The sequence below is a fragment of the Anomaloglossus baeobatrachus genome, chromosome 2 (assembly GCF_048569485.1).
Source record: "Anomaloglossus baeobatrachus isolate aAnoBae1 chromosome 2, aAnoBae1.hap1, whole genome shotgun sequence".
NCBI lineage: Eukaryota > Metazoa > Chordata > Amphibia > Anura > Aromobatidae > Anomaloglossus > Anomaloglossus baeobatrachus.
This window is the reverse complement of record NC_134354.1, coordinates 784,428,077-784,446,160: the sequence shown is the minus strand read 5'-3', so window position 1 is coordinate 784,446,160 and position 18,084 is coordinate 784,428,077. Positions and strand designations below refer to the sequence as shown.

The 18,084-nt window shown below is 44.2% G+C and overlaps 1 protein-coding gene across 4 annotated transcripts in view; it reads left to right on the top strand.

Annotated features, from left to right (window-relative positions):
• The window catches only part of FCHSD2 (FCH and double SH3 domains 2), a 142,012-nt gene that overhangs the window by 73,623 nt on the left and 50,305 nt on the right, over positions 1-18,084 (top strand). For all 4 annotated transcript variants that reach the window (XM_075334728.1, XM_075334726.1, XM_075334727.1 and 1 more), the window contains exons 4-6: positions 166-242; positions 3,931-4,075; positions 7,388-7,521. In XM_075334728.1, the coding sequence (XP_075190843.1) occupies positions 166-242; positions 3,931-4,075; positions 7,388-7,521 (356 nt within the window). The remainder of the gene's footprint in view (positions 1-165; positions 243-3,930; positions 4,076-7,387; positions 7,522-18,084) is intronic.

Here is an 18,084-nt window from a genome sequence, read left to right as displayed (position 1 = left end):
AGGGTTTTTTATTTTTTTTAATTAAATAAAAAAAAGTGTTTTATATACTTTTTTTTTTATTTTTGGGTAAGCACCGGCTTCTTATCATGAAACGTCTTTTCTTTGGAGTAATTTGTTTTATTGCAGACTGCAGTTTTCTTACCATTTGTGTTTTGGTGTCCACAGACGATCCAGAAGCTCGCGAGCCAATACCTGAAGAAGGACTGGCCGGTGGTGAAGCCGGAGGAGCGCAGCGAGTACAGGTAACTGCTGCATCATATCCAACACTGGGACCCTCTGCCCCTCCTAATGTGCATAATGTCTGCCACAAGCTGATCACTGGGGTTATACTAATGAAACCTATTTAAAGGGTATGACCATATTTCAGCACCTGTTTACATATGGAAGTATTCTGTAAACATTACAGTGCAGTTACTGTGTACATACATTACATTACTGACCCTGAGTTACCTCCTGTATTATACTCCAGAGCTGCACTCACTATTCTGCTGGTGCAGTCACTGTGTACATACATTACTGATCCTGAGTTACCTCCTGTATTATACTCCAGAGCTGCACTCATTATGCTGCTGGTGCAGTCACTGTGTACATACATTACTGATCCTGAGTTACCCCCTGTATTATACTCCAGAGCTGCACTCATTATTCTGCTGGTGCAGTCATTGTGTACATACATTACATTACTGATCCTGAGTTACCTCCTGTATTATACTCCAGAGCTGCACTCACTATTCTGCTGGTGCAGTCACTGTGTACATACATTACTGATCCTGAGTTACCTCCTGTATTATACTCCAGAGCTGCACTCATTATTCTGCTGGTGCAGTCACTGTGTACATACATTACATTACTGATCCTGAGTTACCCCCTGTATTATACTCCAGAGCTGCACTCATTATTCTGCTGGTGCAGTCACTGTGTACATACATTACATTACTGATCCTGAGTTACCTCCTGTATTATACTCCAGAGCTGCACTCACTATTCTGCTGGTGCAGTCACTGTGTACATACATTACATTACTGATCCTGAGTTACCCCCTGTATTATACTCCAGAGCTGCACTCACTATTCTGCTGGTGCAGTCACTGTGTACATACAGGAGGTAACTCAGGATCAGTAATGTATGTACACAGTGACTGCACCAGCAGAATAGTGAGTGCAGCTCTGGAGTTTAATACAGGAGGTAACTCAGGATCAGTAATGTATGTACACAGTGACTGCACCAACAGAATAGTGAGTGCAGCTCTGGAGTATAATACAGGAGGTAACTCAGGATCAGTAATGTATTATACTCCAGAGCTGCACTCACTATTCTGCTGGTGCAGTCACTGTGTAATACATTACATTACTGATCCTGAGTTACCTCCTGTATTATACTCCAGGGCTGCACTCACTATTCTGCTGGTGCAGTCACTGTGTACATACATTACATTACTGCTCCTGATTTACCTCCTGTATTATACTCCAGAGCTGCACTCACTATTCTGCTGGTGCAGTCACTGTGTACATACATTACATTAATGATCCTGCATTACCTCCTGTATTATACTCCAGAGCTGCGCTCACTATTCTGCTGGTACAATCACTGTATACATACATTACATTACTGATCCTGAGTTACCTCCTGTATTATACTCCAGAGCTGCACTCACTATTCTGCTGGTGCAGTTACTGTGTACATACATTACATTACTGCTCCTGATTTACCTCCTGTATTATACTCCAGAGCTGCACTCGCTATTCTGCTGGTACAATCACTGTATACATACATTACATTACTGATCCTGCATTACCTCCTGTATTACACTCCAGAGCTGCACTCACTATTCTGCTGGTGCAGTCACTGTGTACATACATTACATTACTGATCCGGAGTTACCTCCTGTATTATACTCCAGAGCTGCACTCGCTGTTCTCTGTGCAGGTGATTAGTCGTTGCAGTTCCCCATCGTTTTATGATACATTGTTGCAGTTTTTATATGCTCATTGTTCCGTTCTCTGGAGCACAGATTACAGCCCGGATTACCTGGGATTATTCCTGGCTTTCGTTGCTTATTTGAACTTTCTTCTTCCTCAGACACAATATGGGGATTGTCAGACATTAGTGCACAGATCTTGAGAGGTTGTGAAGGGTCCTCTGCGTCTGTGATTTATGCAGTGGGGTGATGTGTAGTACGGGGGGCTCGCAGCATTAGTGCACAGATCTTGAGAGGTTGTGAAGGGTCCTCTGCGTCTGTGATTATGCAGTGGGGTGATGTGTAGTACGGGGGGCTCGCAGCATTAGTGCACAGATCTTGAGAGGTTGTGAAGGGTCCTCTGCGTCTGTGATTATACAGTGGGGTGATGTGTGGTACGGGGGGCTCGCAGCATTAGTGCACAGATCTTGAGAGGTTGTGAAGGGTCCTCTGCGTCTGTGATTATGCAGTGGGGTGATGTGTAGTACGGGGGGCTCGCAGCATTAGTGCACAGATCTTGAGAGGTTGTGAAGGGTCCTCTGCGTCTGTGATTATGCAGTGGGGTGATGTGTGGTACGGGGGGCTCGCAGCATTAGTGCACAGATCTTGAGAGGTTGTGAAGGGTCCTCTGCGTCTGTGATTATGCAGTGGGGTGATGTGTGGTACGGGGGGCTCGCAGCATTAGTGCACAGATCTTGAGAGGTTGTGAAGGGTCCTCTGCGTCTGTGATTATGCAGTGGGGTGATGTGTGGTACGGGGGGCTCGCAGCATTAGTGCACAGATCTTGAGAGGTTGTGAAGGGTCCTCTGCGTCTGTGATTATACAGTGGGGTGATGTGTGGTACGGGGGGCTCGCAGCATTAGTGCACAGATCTTGAGAGGTTGTGAAGGGTCCTCTGCGTCTGTGATTATGCAGTGGGGTGATGTGTGGTACGGGGGGCTCGCAGCATTAGTGCACAGATCTTGAGAGGTTGTGAAGGGTCCTCTGCGTCTGTGATTATGCAGTGGGGTGATGTGTAGTACGGGGGGCTCGCAGCATTAGTGCACAGATCTTGAGAGGTTGTGAAGGGTCCTCTGCGTCTGTGATTATACAGTGGGGTGATGTGTGGTACGGGGGGCTCGCAGCATTAGTGCACAGATCTTGAGAGGTTGTGAAGGGTCCTCTGCGTCCGTGATTATGCAGTGGGGTGATGTGTGGTACGGGGGGCTCGCAGCATTAGTGCACAGATCTTGAGAGGTTGTGAAGTGTGGGTCCTCTGCGTCTGTGATTATGCAGTGGGGTGATGTGTGGTACGGGGGGCTCGCAGCATTAGTGCAGTGACGCTGTCAGTCGATGGCCGGGTCTCGCTGCCTCCTGTGATTTGCTTTCTTCCTATACTGCCTCCTGCAGCCATTTCTTCCCCGGCCGTCTGCAGGGTTTACCTTGTGTCTCGCCATTATGGCCGCCGTCCTCCCTCGCTCCATGGAGCCGCTCTGATGCCCCTGTGTCCATTGTAGTGGCTCCCGGTGCTCGGTGTCCTGACGCCGCTCTATGATTGCAGCTCTGCAGCTATCTGTCATTAGGGGTGCAGCTGTTCTGTGGGACAAGAGCCCGTCCCCCACCCGCAGCACTGAGTCCTGGGCACCGGCCATTGCCCTTTCTTGGATCACGTCTGGTAATTGCTAATATTGTACAACTCTATTTTTTAATTTAATATAATGGAAAGTTTTCCAACTTTCTAATTTACTTTTCTTCAATGTCTCCTCACTGTCCTATCTCTGCTGGCTGTCAGTGAACGGATATATTTAATCCAGTGTAGACACATGCCGTCCTGACCCAGCGCCAGCTCCTCCGGTACCGGACACCGCACCCCGCTCCGGTGCCTTGTAATCAGAACACAGCCCGCAGCCAAGTGATGTCCCTCCACATCCCCCTTCCCCTCTGCCATGATATATATATATATCCTGTTAGCTCTTTTTTTTCCCCACTTTCAGGAACATCTACACAGTATGGAAATCCTTCCTAGAAGGGACGATACAAGTGGCACAATCCCGCATCAACATCTGCGAAAACTATAGGAACCTGATCTCCGAACCGGCCAGGACGGTCAAACTGTACAAGGAACAGCAGCTAAAAAAGGTACTGATCCCGAGTTACCTCCTGCATTATACTCCAGAGCTGCACTCACTATTCTGCTGGTGCAGTCACTGTGTACATACATTACATTACTGATCCCGAATTACCTCCTGCATTATACTCCAGAGCTGCACTCACTATTCTGCTGGTGCAGTCACTGTGTACATACATTACATTACTGATCCTCAGTTACCTCCTGTATTATACTCCAGAGCTGCACTCACTATTCTGCTGGTGCAGTCACTGTGTACATACATTACTGATCCTGAGTTACCTCCTGTATTATACTCCAGAGCTGCACTCACTATTCTGCTGGTGCAGTCACTGTGTACATACATTACTGATCCTGGGTTACCTCCTGTATTATACTCCAGAGCTGCACTCACTATTCTGCTGGTGCAGTCACTGTGTACATACATTACTGATCCTGGGTTACCTCCTGTATTATACTCCAGAGCTGCACTCACTATTCTGCTGGTGCAGTCACTGTGTACATACATTACTGATCCTGGGTTACCTCCTGTATTATACTCCAGAGCTGCACTCACTATTCTGCTGGTGCAGTCACTGTGTACATACATTACTGATCCTGGGTTACCTCCTGTATTATACTCCAGAGCTGCACTCACTATTCTGCTGGTGCAGTCACTGTGTACATACATTATATTACTGATCCCGAGTTACCTCCTGCATTATACTCCAGAGCTGCACTCACTATTCTGCTGGTGCAGTCACTGTGTACATACATTACTGATCCCGAGTTACCTCCTGTATTATACTCCAGAGCTGCACTCACTATTCTTCTGGTGCAGTCACTGTGTACATACATTACATTACTGATCCTGAGTTACCTCCTGTATTATACTCCAGAGCTGCACTCACTATTCTGCTGGTGCAGTCACTGTGTACATACATTATATTACTGATCCCGAGTTACCTCCTGCATTATACTCCAGAGCTGCACTCACTATTCTGCTGGTGCAGTCACTGTGTACATACATTACTGATCCCGAGTTACCTCCTGTATTATACTCCAGAGCTGCACTCACTATTCTTCTGGTGCAGTCACTGTGTACATACATTACATTACTGATCCTGAGTTACCTCCTGTATTATACTCCAGAGCTGCACTCACTATTCTGCTGGTGCAGTCACTGTGTACATACATTACATTACTGATCCCGAGTTACCTCCTGCATTATACTCCAGAGCTGCACTCACTATTCTGCTGGTGCAGTCACTGTGTACATACATTACATTACTGATCCTCAGTTACCTCCTGTATTATACTCCAGAGCTGCACTCACTATTCTGCTGGTGCAGTCACTGTGTACATACATTACTGATCCTGGGTTACCTCCTGTATTATACTCCAGAGCTGCACTCACTATTCTGCTGGTGCAGTCACTGTGTACATACATTACATTACTGATCCTGAGTTACCTCCTGTATTATACTCCAGAGCTGCACTCACTATTCTGCTGGTGCAGTCACTGTGTACATACATTACATTACTGATCCTCAGTTACCTCCTGTATTATACTCCAGAGCTGCACTCACTATTCTGCTGGTGCAGTCACTGTGTACATACATTACTGATCCTGAGTTACCTCCTGTATTATACTCCAGAGCTGCACTCACTATTCTGCTGGTGCAGTCACTGTGTACATACATTACATTGCTGATCCTGAGTTACCTCCTGTATTATACTCCAGAGCTGCACTCACTATTCTACTGGTGCAGTCACTGTGTACATACATTATATTACTGATCCCGAGTTACCTCCTGCATTATACTCCAGAGCTGCACTCACTATTCTGCTGGTGCAGTCACTGTGTACATACATTACTGATCCCGAGTTACCTCCTGTATTATACTCCAGAGCTGCACTCACTATTCTGCTGGTGCAGTCACTGTGTACATACATTACATTACTGATCCTGAGTTACCTCCTGTATTATACCCCAGAGCTGCACTCACTATTCTGCTGGTGCAGTCACTGTGTACATACATTACTGATCCTGAGTTACCTCCTGTATTATACTCCAGAGCTGCACTCACTATTCTTCTGGTGCAGTCACTGTGTACATACATTACATTACTGATCCTGAGTTACCTCCTGTATTATACTCCAGAGCTGCACTCACTATTCTGCTGGTGCAGTCACTGTGTACATACATTACATTACTGATCCTGAGTTACCTCCTGTATTATACTCCAGAGCTGCACTCACTATTCTGCTGGTGCAGTCACTGTGTACATACATTACTGATCCCGAGTTACCTCCTGTATTATACTCCAGAGCTGCACTCACTATTCTGCTGGTGCAGTCACTGTGTACATACATTACATTACTGATCCTGAGTTACCTCCTGTATTATACCCCAGAGCTGCACTCACTATTCTGCTGGTGCAGTCACTGTGTACATACATTACTGATCCTGAGTTACCTCCTGTATTATACCCCAGAGCTGCACTCACTATTCTGCTGGTGCAGTCACAGTGTACATACATTACATTACTGATCCTGAGTTACCTCCTGTATTATACTCCAGAGCTGCACTCACTATTCTTCTGGTGCAGTCACTGTGTACATACATTACATTACTGATCCTGAGTTACCTCCTGTATTATACTCCAGAGCTGCACTCACTATTCTGCTGGTGCAGTCACTGTGTACATACATTACATTACTGATCCTGAGTTACCTCCTGTATTATACTCCAGAGCTGCACTCACTATTCTGCTGGTGCAGTCACTGTGTACATACTTTACATTACTGATCCTGAGTTACCTCCTGTATTATACTCCAGAGCTGCACTCACTATTCTTCTGGTGCAGTCACTGTGTACATACATTACATTACTGATCCTGAGTTACCTCCTGTATTACACTCCAGAGCTGCACTCACTATTCTGCTGGTGCAGTCACTGTGTACATACATTACATTACTGATCCTGGGTTACCTCCTGTATTACACTCCAGAGCTGCACTCACTATTCTGCTGGTGCAGTCACTGTGTACATACATTACATTACTGATCCTGAGTTACCTCCTGTATTATACCCCAGAGCTGCACTCACTATTCTGCTGGTGCAGTCACTGTGTACATACATTACATTACTGATCCTGAGTTACCTCCTGTATTATACTCCAGAGCTGCGCTCACTATTCTGCTGGAGTAGCTCTATCTGCAGTATTTTCTTGCTCCCATGCTCCAGGCATAATATTTTGGTTAGAGGGCTCCTATGGTGGGAATTGGCCTCCTCCTGCTCGGATGCTCCTATAATACAGGCTGGGGGTTTTGTCTTGCAGTGTGTGGACCAGCTGACCAAGATCCAGACGGAACTCCAGGAGACAGTGAAGGATTTAGCCAAGGCCAAAAAGAAGTACTATGAGGCCGAGCAGATGGCCCATGGAATGCGCGAAAAAGCCGACATCGATGCCAAGTGAGTTCCTGGTGTCTAATGTTATTAGCTGGAGATGCCGCCACTTCACAATCAGTCATTGAGGGCAGCACTTGGCCGCGTCTGAGCGGCGGAAGGAAAAGCTGCGACTGAGCCCAAACTGGATCCTCTCCAGCTCCGTCTGCCCGAACCCACGATCCCAGAGCGTTCTGTATATTACCGACATATATAAGAAGATCGTCCAGGAGAAGCCGTCACACATGATCTAAGGGAAACGTATGCAAAAGAGCGTCCGCACTGCAGCGCCCCCGAAATATATATATTCTCATAAGGGCAGTATTATAGCAGTTATATTCTTCTCATGAGAGCAGTATTATAGTAGTTCTATTCTTGTACATAGGGGGCAGTATTATAGTGGTTATATTCTTGTACATAGGGGGCAGTATTATAGTAGTTATATTCTTGTATATAGGGGCAGTATTATAGTGGTTATATTCTTGTACATAGGAGCAGTATTATAGTAGTTATATTCTTGTATATAGGGGCAGTATTATAGTGGTTATATTCTTGTACATAGGAGCAGTATTATAGTAGTTATATTCTTGTATATAGGGGCAGTATTATAGTGGTTATATTCTTGTACATAGGAGCAGTATTATAGTAGTTATATTCTTGTATATAGGGGCAGTATTATAGTAGTTATATTCTTGTACATAGGGGCAGTATTATAGTAGATATATTCTTGTATATAGGGGCAGTATTATAGTAGTTATATTCTTGTACATAGGGGGCAGCATTATAGTAGTTATATTCTTGTATATAGGGGCAGTATTATAGTGGTTATATTCTTGTACATAGGGAGCAGTATTATAGTGGTTATATTCTTGTACATAGGGGCAGTATTATAGTAGTTATATTCTTGTACATAGGAGCAGTATTATAGTTGTTATATTCTTGTACATGGGAGCAGTATTATAGTAGTTATATTCTTGTACATAGGGGCAGTATTATAGTAGTTATATTCTTGTACATAGGAGCAGTATTATAGTTGTTATATTCTTGTACATGGGAGCAGTATTATAGTAGTTATATTCTTGTACATAGGGGCAGTATTATAGTAGTTATATTCTTGTACATAGGGGCAGTATTATAGTAGTTATATTCTTGTATATAGGGGCAGTATTATAGTAGTTATATTCTTGTACATAGGGGCAGTATTATTGTAGATATATTCTTGTACATAGGGGCAGTATTATATTACATATATTCTTGTACATAGGGGTAGTATTATAGTAGTTATATTCTTGTACATAGGAGCAGTATTATAGTAGTTATATTCTTGTATATAGGGGCAGTATTATAGTAGTTATATTCTTGTACATAGGGGCAGTATTATAGTAGTTATATTCTTGTACATAGGAGCAGTATTATAGTAGTTATATTCTTGTACATAGGGGCAGTATTATAGTAGTTATATTTTTGTACATAGGGGCAGTATTATAGTAGTTATATTCTTGTACATAGGGGCAGTATTATAGTAGTTATATTCTTGTACATAGGGGCAGTATTATAGTAGTTATATTCTTGTATATAGGGGGCAGTATTATAGTAGTTATATTCTTGTACATAGGGGGCAGTATCATAGTACAGTAGTTATATTCTTGTATATAGGGGGCAGTATTATAGCAGTTATATTCTTGTACATAGAGGCAGTATTATAGTAGTTATATTCTTGTACATAGGGGGCAGTATTATAGTAGTTATAATCTTGTACATAGGGGCAGTATTATAGCAGTTATATTCTTGTACATAGGAGCAGTATTATAGTAGTTATATTCTTGTACATAGGGGCAGTATTATAGTAATTATATTCTTGTACATAGGGGCAGTATTATAGTAGTTATATTCTTGTATATAGGGGCAGTATTATAGTAGTTATATTCTGGTACATAGGGGACAGTATTATAGTAGTTATATTCTTGTACATAGGGGCAGTATTATAGTAGATATATTCTTGTACATAGGGGCAGTATTATTGTAGATATATTCTTGTACATAGGGGCAGTATTATATTACATATATTCTTGTACATAGGGGCAGTATTATAGTAGTTATATTCTTGTACATAGGAGCAGTATTATAGTAGTTATATTCTTGTACATAGGGGGCAGTATTATAGTAGTTATATTCTTGTACATAGGGGCAGTATTATAGTAGTTATATTCTTGTACATAGGGGCAGTATTATAGTAGTTATATTCTTGTATGTAGGGGCAGTATTATAGTAGTTATATTCCTGTACATAGGGGCAGTATTATAGTAGATATATTCTTGAACATAGGGGCAGTATTATAGTAGTTATATTCTTGTACATAGGGGGCAGTATTATAGTAGTTATATTCTTGTACATAGGAGCAGTATTATAGTAGTTATATTCTTGTATATAGGGACAGTATTATAGTAGTTATATTCTTGTACATAGGGGCAGTATTATAGTAGTTATATTCTTGTACATAGGGGCAGTATTATAGTAGTTATATTCTTGTACATAGGGGGCAGTATTATAGTAGCTATATTCTTGTACATAGGGGCAGTATTATAGTAGTTATATTCTTGTATATAGGGGCAGTATTATAGTAGTTATATTCTTGTATATAGGAGCAGTATTATAGTAGTTATATTCTTGTACATAGAGGCAGTATTATAGTAGTTATATTCTTGTACATAGGGGGCAGTATTATAGTTGTTATATTCTTGTACATAGGGGCAGTATTATAGTAGTTATATTCTTGTACATAGGAGCAGTATTATAGTAGTTATATTCTTGTACATAGGGGCAGTATTATAGTAGTTATATTCTTGTACATAGGGGCAGTATTATAGTAGTTATATTCTGGTACATAGGGGGCAGTATTATAGTAGTTATATTCTTGTATATAGGGGAGCAGTATTATAGTAATATTCTGGTACATAGGGGCAGTATTATGGGTCGGATACTGGGCCCCATCTTTGTATAATAGTTTTTCGTGTTGTTTCTGGAGATGTGTTGCTGCATTAGACATATGATACCGGTGGTGACAGCAGTTTATATCTAATAGGAAGTTCGGTGTCTCTGTTTCCGTGGTGATGCTGCGTCTGACACATTGTTGTATAACGGGTTTGTCACTCATCGCGCCCGGATTTTGAAGGTCAGACGTTTTTGTCCCATAATGCATCAGTGTTTCAAATTTTAAAGCCACGTTTCCTTCATGCGGGTGAAAAAAATGGAGTCTGTCCGGTCGTTCCTCACTGCAGTCATCTATGGGGGGGTTTCGGCGCCCGAGCAATTTTTTATCATTTCCCAATTTTTTTAGCTTTACCTTCTTAAACAGCTGATGGGTTTGTTACAGTGAATAAGTTTAGCTAATCTTCAGCTGAAATTTCCAATCCTCGGCTGCAGACTGATACATTGTAGCATAGTGCAGCTGTGTGAGTGCAGACTGATACATTGTAGCATAGTGCAGCTGTGTGAGCGCAGGCTGATACATTGTAGCATAGTGGAGCTGTGTGAGTGCAGACTGATACATTGTAGCATAGTGCAGCTGTGTGAGTGCAGACTGATACATTGTAGCATAGTGCAGCTGTGTGAGCGCAGACTGATACATTGTAGCATAGTGGAGCTGTGTGAGCGCAGGCTGATACATTGTAGCATAGTGAAGCTGTGTGAGTGCAGACTGATACATTGTAGCATAGTGCAGCTGTGTGAGTGCAGACTGATACATTGTAGCATAGTGGAGCTGTGTGAGTGCAGACTGATACATTGTAGCATAGTGAAGCTGTGTGAGCGCAGGCTGATACATTGTAGCATAGTGCAGCTGTGTGAGTGCAGACTGATACATTGTAGCATAGTGAAGCTGTGTGAGCGCAGGCTGATACATTGTAGCATAGTGGAGCTGTGTGAGTGCAGACTGATACATTGTAGCATAGTGGAGCTGTGTGAGCGCAGGCTGATACATTGTAGCATAGTGAAGCTGTGTGAGTGCAGACTGATACATTGTAGCATAGTGGAGCTGTGTGAGCGCAGGCTGATACATTGTAGCATAGTGCAGCTGTGTGAGTGCAGACTGATACATTGTAGCATAGTGAAGCTGTGTGAGCGCAGGCTGATACATTGTAGCATAGTGGAGCTGTGTGAGTGCAGACTGATACATTGTAGCATAGTGCAGCTGTGTGAGTGCAGACTGATACATTGTAGCATAGTGCAGCTGTGTGAGCGCAGGCTGATACATTGTAGCATAGTGGAGCTGTGTGGGCGCAGACTGATACATTGTAGCATAGTGCAGCTGTGTGAGTGCAGGCTGATACATTGTAGCATAGTGCAGCTGTGTGAGCGCAGGCTGATACATTGTAGCATAGTGCAGCTGTGTGAGCGCAGGCTGATACATTGTAGCATAGTGAAGCTGTGTGAGTGCAGACTGATACATTGCAGCATAGTGCAGCTGTGTGAGCGCAGGCTGATACATTGTAGCATAGTGCAGCTGTGTGAGCGCAGGCTGATACATTGTAGCATAGTGAAGCTGTGTGAGTGCAGACTGATACATTGCAGCATAGTGCAGCTGTGTGAGTGCAGACTGATACATTGTAGCATAGTGCAGCTGTGTGAGTGCAGACTGATACATTGTAGCATAGTGCAGCTGTGTGAGTGCAGACTGATACATTGTAGCATAGTGCAGCTGTGTGAGCGCAGACTGATACATTGTAGCATAGTGCAGCTGTGTGAGTGCAGACTGATACATTGTAATATAGTGGAGCTGTGTGAGTGCAGACTGATACATTGTAGCATAGCGCAGCTGTGTGAGCGCAGGCTGATACATTGTAGCATAGTGAAGCTGTGTGAGTGCAGACTGATACATTGTAGCATAGTGCAGCTGTGTGAGTGCAGACTGATACATTGTAGCATAGTGCAGCTGTGTGAGTGCAGACTGATACATTGTAGCATAGTGCAGCTGTGTGAGTGCAGACTGATGCATTGTAATATAGTGGAGCTGTGTGAGTGCAGACTGATACATTGTAGCATAGTGAAGCTGTGTGAGTGCAGACTGATGCATTGTAATATAGTGGAGCTGTGTGAGTGCAGACTGATACATTGTAGCATAGTGAAGCTGTGTGAGTGCAGACTGATACATTGTAGCATAGTGCAGCTGTGTGAGTGCAGACTGATACATTGTAGCATAGTGAAGCTGTGGTGAGTGCAGACTGATACATTGTAGCATAGTGAAGCTGTGTGAGTGCAGACTGATACATTGTAGCATAGTGCGGCTGTGTGAATGCAGACTGATACATTGTAACAAATCACAGCTGTGTGAGCGCAGGCTGATACATTGTAGCATAGTGCAGCTGTGTGAGCGCAGGATGATATATTGTTGCATAGTGCAGCTGTGTGAGTGCAGGCTGATACATTGTAGCATAGTGCAGCTGTGTGAGTGCAGACTGATACATTGTAGCATAGCGCAGCTGTGTGAGCGCAGGCTGATACATTGTAGCATAGTGAAGCTGTGTGAGTGCAGACTGATACATTGTAGCATAGTGCAGCTGTGTGAGTGCAGACTGATACATTGTAGCATAGTGCAGCTGTGTGAGTGCAGACTGATACATTGTAGCATAGTGCAGCTGTGTGAGTGCAGACTGATGCATTGTAATATAGTGGAGCTGTGTGAGTGCAGACTGATACATTGTAGCATAGTGAAGCTGTGTGAGTGCAGACTGATGCATTGTAATATAGTGGAGCTGTGTGAGTGCAGACTGATACATTGTAGCATAGTGAAGCTGTGTGAGTGCAGACTGATACATTGTAGCATAGTGCAGCTGTGTGAGTGCAGACTGATACATTGTAGCATAGTGAAGCTGTGGTGAGTGCAGACTGATACATTGTAGCATAGTGAAGCTGTGTGAGTGCAGACTGATACATTGTAGCATAGTGCGGCTGTGTGAATGCAGACTGATACATTGTAACAAATCACAGCTGTGTGAGCGCAGGCTGATACATTGTAGCATAGTGCAGCTGTGTGAGCGCAGGATGATATATTGTTGCATAGTGCAGCTGTGTGAGTGCAGGCTGATACATTGTAGCATAGTGCAGCTGTGTGGGCGCAGACTGATACATTGCAGCATAGTGCAGCTGTGTGAGTGCAGACTGATACATTGTAATATAGTGGAGCTGTGTGAGTGCAGACTGATACATTGTAGCATAGTGCAGCTGTGTGAGTGCAGACTGATACATTGTAGCATAGTGCAGCTGTGTGAGTGCAGACTGATACATTGTAGCATAGTGCAGCTGTGTGAGTGCAGACTGATACATTGTAGCATAGTGAAGCTGTGTGAGTGCAGACTGATACATTGTAGCATAGTGAAGCTGTGTGGGTGAAGACTGATACATTGTAACAAATCACAGCTGTGTGAGCGCAGGCTGATACATTGTAGCATAGTGCAGCTGTGTGAGCGCAGGATGATATATTGTTGCATAGTGCAGCTGTGTGAGTGCAGGCTGATACATTGTAGCATAGTGCAGCTGTGTGAATGCAGACTGATACATTGTAGCATAGCGCAGCTGTGTGAGCGCAGGATGATATATTGTTGCATAGTGCAGCTGTGTGAGTGCAGACTGATACATTGTAGCAAAGCGCGGTTGTGTGAGCGCAGACTGATACATTGTAGCATAGTGCAGCTGTGTGAGCGCAGGATGATATATTGTTGCATAGTGCAGCTGTGTGAGTGCAGGCTGATACATTGTAGCATAGCGCAGCTGTGTGAGTGCAGACTGATACATTGTTGCATAGTGCAGCTGTGTGAGCGCAGACTGATACATTGTAATATAGTGGAGCTGTGTGAGTGCAGACTGATACATTGTAGCATAGTGCGGCTGTGTGGGTGAAGACTGATACATTGTAACATAGTGCGGCTGTGTGAGTGCAGACTGATACATTGTAGCATAGTGCGGCTGTGTGAGTGCAGACTGATACATTGTAGCATAGTGCAGCTGTGTGAGTGCAGACTGATACATTGTAGCATAGTGCAGCTGTGTGAGTGCAGACTGATACATTGTAGCATAGTGCAGCTGTGTGAGCGCAGACTGATACATTGTAGCATAGTGCAGCTGTGTGAGTGCAGACTGATACATTGTAGCATAGTGCAGCTGTGTGAGTGCAGACTGATACATTGTAGCATAGTGCAGCTGTATGAGCGCAGACTGATACATTGTAGCATAGTGCAGCTGTGTGAGTGCAGACTGATACATTGTAGCATAGTGAAGCTGTATGGGTGAAGACTGATACATTGTAACAAATCACAGCTGTGTGAGTGCAGACTGATACATTGCAGCATAGTGCAGCTGTGTGAGTGCAGACTGATACATTGTAGCATAGTGCGGCTGTGTGAGTGCAGACTGATACATTGTAATATAGTGGAGCTGTGTGAGTGCAGACTGATACATTGTAGCATAGTGCGGCTGTGTGGGTGAAGACTGATACATTGTAACAAATCACAGCTGTGTGAGTGCAGACTGATGCATTGTAATATAGTGGAGCTGTGTGAGTGCAGACTGATACATTGTAGCATAGTGCGGCTGTGTGAGTGCAGACTGATACATTGTAGCATAGTGCGGCTGTGTGAGTGCAGACTGATACATTGTAGCATAGTGCAGCTGTGTGAGTGCAGACTGATACATTGTAGCATAGTGCAGCTGTGTGAGTGCAGACTGATACATTGTAGCATAGTGCAGCTGTATGAGCGCAGACTGATACATTGTAGCATAGTGCAGCTGTGTGAGTGCAGACTGATACATTGTAGCATAGTGAAGCTGTATGGGTGAAGACTGATACATTGTAACAAATCACAGCTGTGTGAGTGCAGACTGATACATTGCAGCATAGTGCAGCTGTGTGAGTGCAGACTGATACATTGCAGCATAGTGCAGCTGTGTGAGTGCAGACTGATACATTGTAGCATAGTGCGGCTGTGTGGGTGAAGACTGATACATTGTAACAAATCACAGCTGTGTGAGTGCAGACTGATACATTGTAACAAAGTGAAGCTGTGTGAGCGCAGGCTGATACATTGTAGCATAGTGCAGCTGTGTGAGTGCAGACTGATACATTGTAATATAGTGGAGCTGTGTGAGTGCAGACTGATACATTGTAGCACAGTGCGGCTGTGTGAGTGCAGACTGATACATTGTAGCATAGTGCAGCTGTGTGAGTGCAGACTGATACATTGTAGCATAGTGCAGCTGTGTGAGTGCAGACTGATACATTGTAGCATAGTGAAGCTGTGTGGGCGCAGACTGATACATTGTAGCATAGTGCAACTGTGTGAGCGCAGACTGATACATTGTAGCATAGTGCAGCTGTGTGAGCGCAGACTGATACATTGTAGCATAGTGCAGCTGTGTGAGCGCAGACTGATACATTGTAGCATAGTGCAGCTGTGTGAATGCAGACTGATACATTGTAGCATAGTGCAGCTGTGTGAATGCAGACTGATACATTGTAGCATAGTACATCTGTGTGAGTGCAGACTGATACATTGTAGCATAGTGCGGCTGAGTGAGTGCAGACTGATACATTGTAACATAGTGCAGCTGTGTGAATGCAGACTGATACATTGTAGCATAGTGCGGCTGTGTGAGTGCAGACTGATACATTGTAGCATAGTGCAGCTGTGTGAGTGCAGACTGATGCATTGTAGCATAGTGAAGCTGTGTGAATGCAGACTGATACATTGTAGCATAGTGCAGCTGTGTGAGTGCAGTCTGATACATTGTAACAGTGCAGCTGTGTGAGTGCAGACTGATACATTGTAGCATAGCGCAGCTGTGTGAATGCAGACTGATACATTGTAGCATAGTGCAGCTGTGTGAGTGCAGACTGATGCATTGTAGCATAGTGCAGCTGTGTGAGTGCAGACTGATACATTGTAGCATAGTGCAGCTGTGTGAGTGCAGACTGATGCATTGTAGCATAGTGCAGCTGTGTGAGTGCAGACTGATGCATTGTAGCATAGTGAAGCTGTGTGAGTGCAGACTGATACATTGTAGCGTAGTGCAGCTGTGTGAGGGCAGACTGATGCATTGTAGCATAGTGCAGCTGTGTGAGTGCAGACTGATACATTGTAGCATAGTGCAGCTGTGTGAGCGCAGACTGATACATTGTAGCATAGTGCAGCTGTGTGAGTGCAGACTGATACATTGTAGCATAGTGCAGCTGTGTGAGTACAGACTGATACATTGTAACAAAGCGCGGCTGTGTGAGTGCAGACTGATACATTGTAGCATAGTGCAGCTGTGTGGGTGCAGACTGATGCATTGTAGCATAGTGCAGCTGTGTGGGTGCAGACTGATGCATTGTAGCATAGTGCGGCTGTGTGAGCGCAGACTGATACATTGTAGCATAGTGCAGCTGTGTGAGTGCAGACTGATACATTGTAGCATAGTGCAGCTGTGTGAGTGCAGGCTGATGCATTGTAGCATAGTGCGGCTGTGTGAGCGCAGACTGATACATTGTAGCATAGTGCAGCTGTGTGAATGCAGACTGATGCATTGTAGCATAGTGCAGCTGTGTGAATGCAGACTGATGCATTGTAGCATAGTGCAGCTGTGTGAGCGCAGACTGATACATTGTAGCATAGTGCAGCTGTGTGAGTGCAGACTGATGCATTGTAGCATAGTGCAGCTGTGTGAGTGCAGACTGATACATTGTAGCATAGTGCAGCTGTGTGGGTGCAGACTGATGCATTGTAGCATAGTGCGGCTGTGTGAGCGCAGACTGATACATTGTAGCATAGTGCAGCTGTGTGAATGCAGACTGATACATTGTAGCATAGTGCAGCTGTGTGAGTGCAGGCTGATGCATTGTAGCATAGTGCAGCTGTGTGAGTGCAGACTGATACATTGTAGCATAGTGCAGCTGTGTGAATGCAGACTGATACATTGTAGCATAGTGCGGCTGTGTGAGCGCAGACTGATACATTGTAGCATAGTGCAGCTGTGTGAGTGCAGACTGATACATTGTAATATAGTGCAGCTGTGTGAGCGCAGACTGATACATTGTAATATAGTGCAGCTGTGTGAGTGCAGACTGATACATTGTAGCATAGTGCAGCTGTGTGAGTGCAGACTGATACATTGTAATATAGTGCAGCTGTGTGAGCGCAGACTGATGCATTGTAACAAAGCGCGGCTGTGTGGGCACAGACTTTATCTACTTCTTCATGGATCGCATGTTTTGGGGAAGGGGGTCAGATTTGCACAGGCTTTGAGGAGCCAATGAGTTTCTTTTACTCTTAAGGTGTCAGTCACCACTGTATCTCTGGCATTATATTCATGAACCAGGAGGCTCAGGATGAAGTCCAGTCGCTTTAAGTATTGGAGGATGGGAGTGTCGGTGGAGACTGATTGGAGTAATTGTCAATGGTTCATGGGAAAAAATAAGCAAAGCAAGAAAATGATCTCACTGGCACCACCTAGTGGAGGAAACCGGGAAAGGCAGATTTAGGAGTTGCAATAACGAGGTACCACCGCTTTTCTAAATCCGTTTTTTGCCTTTGGAGTAATGAGCTGACGTCAGTCACGTTC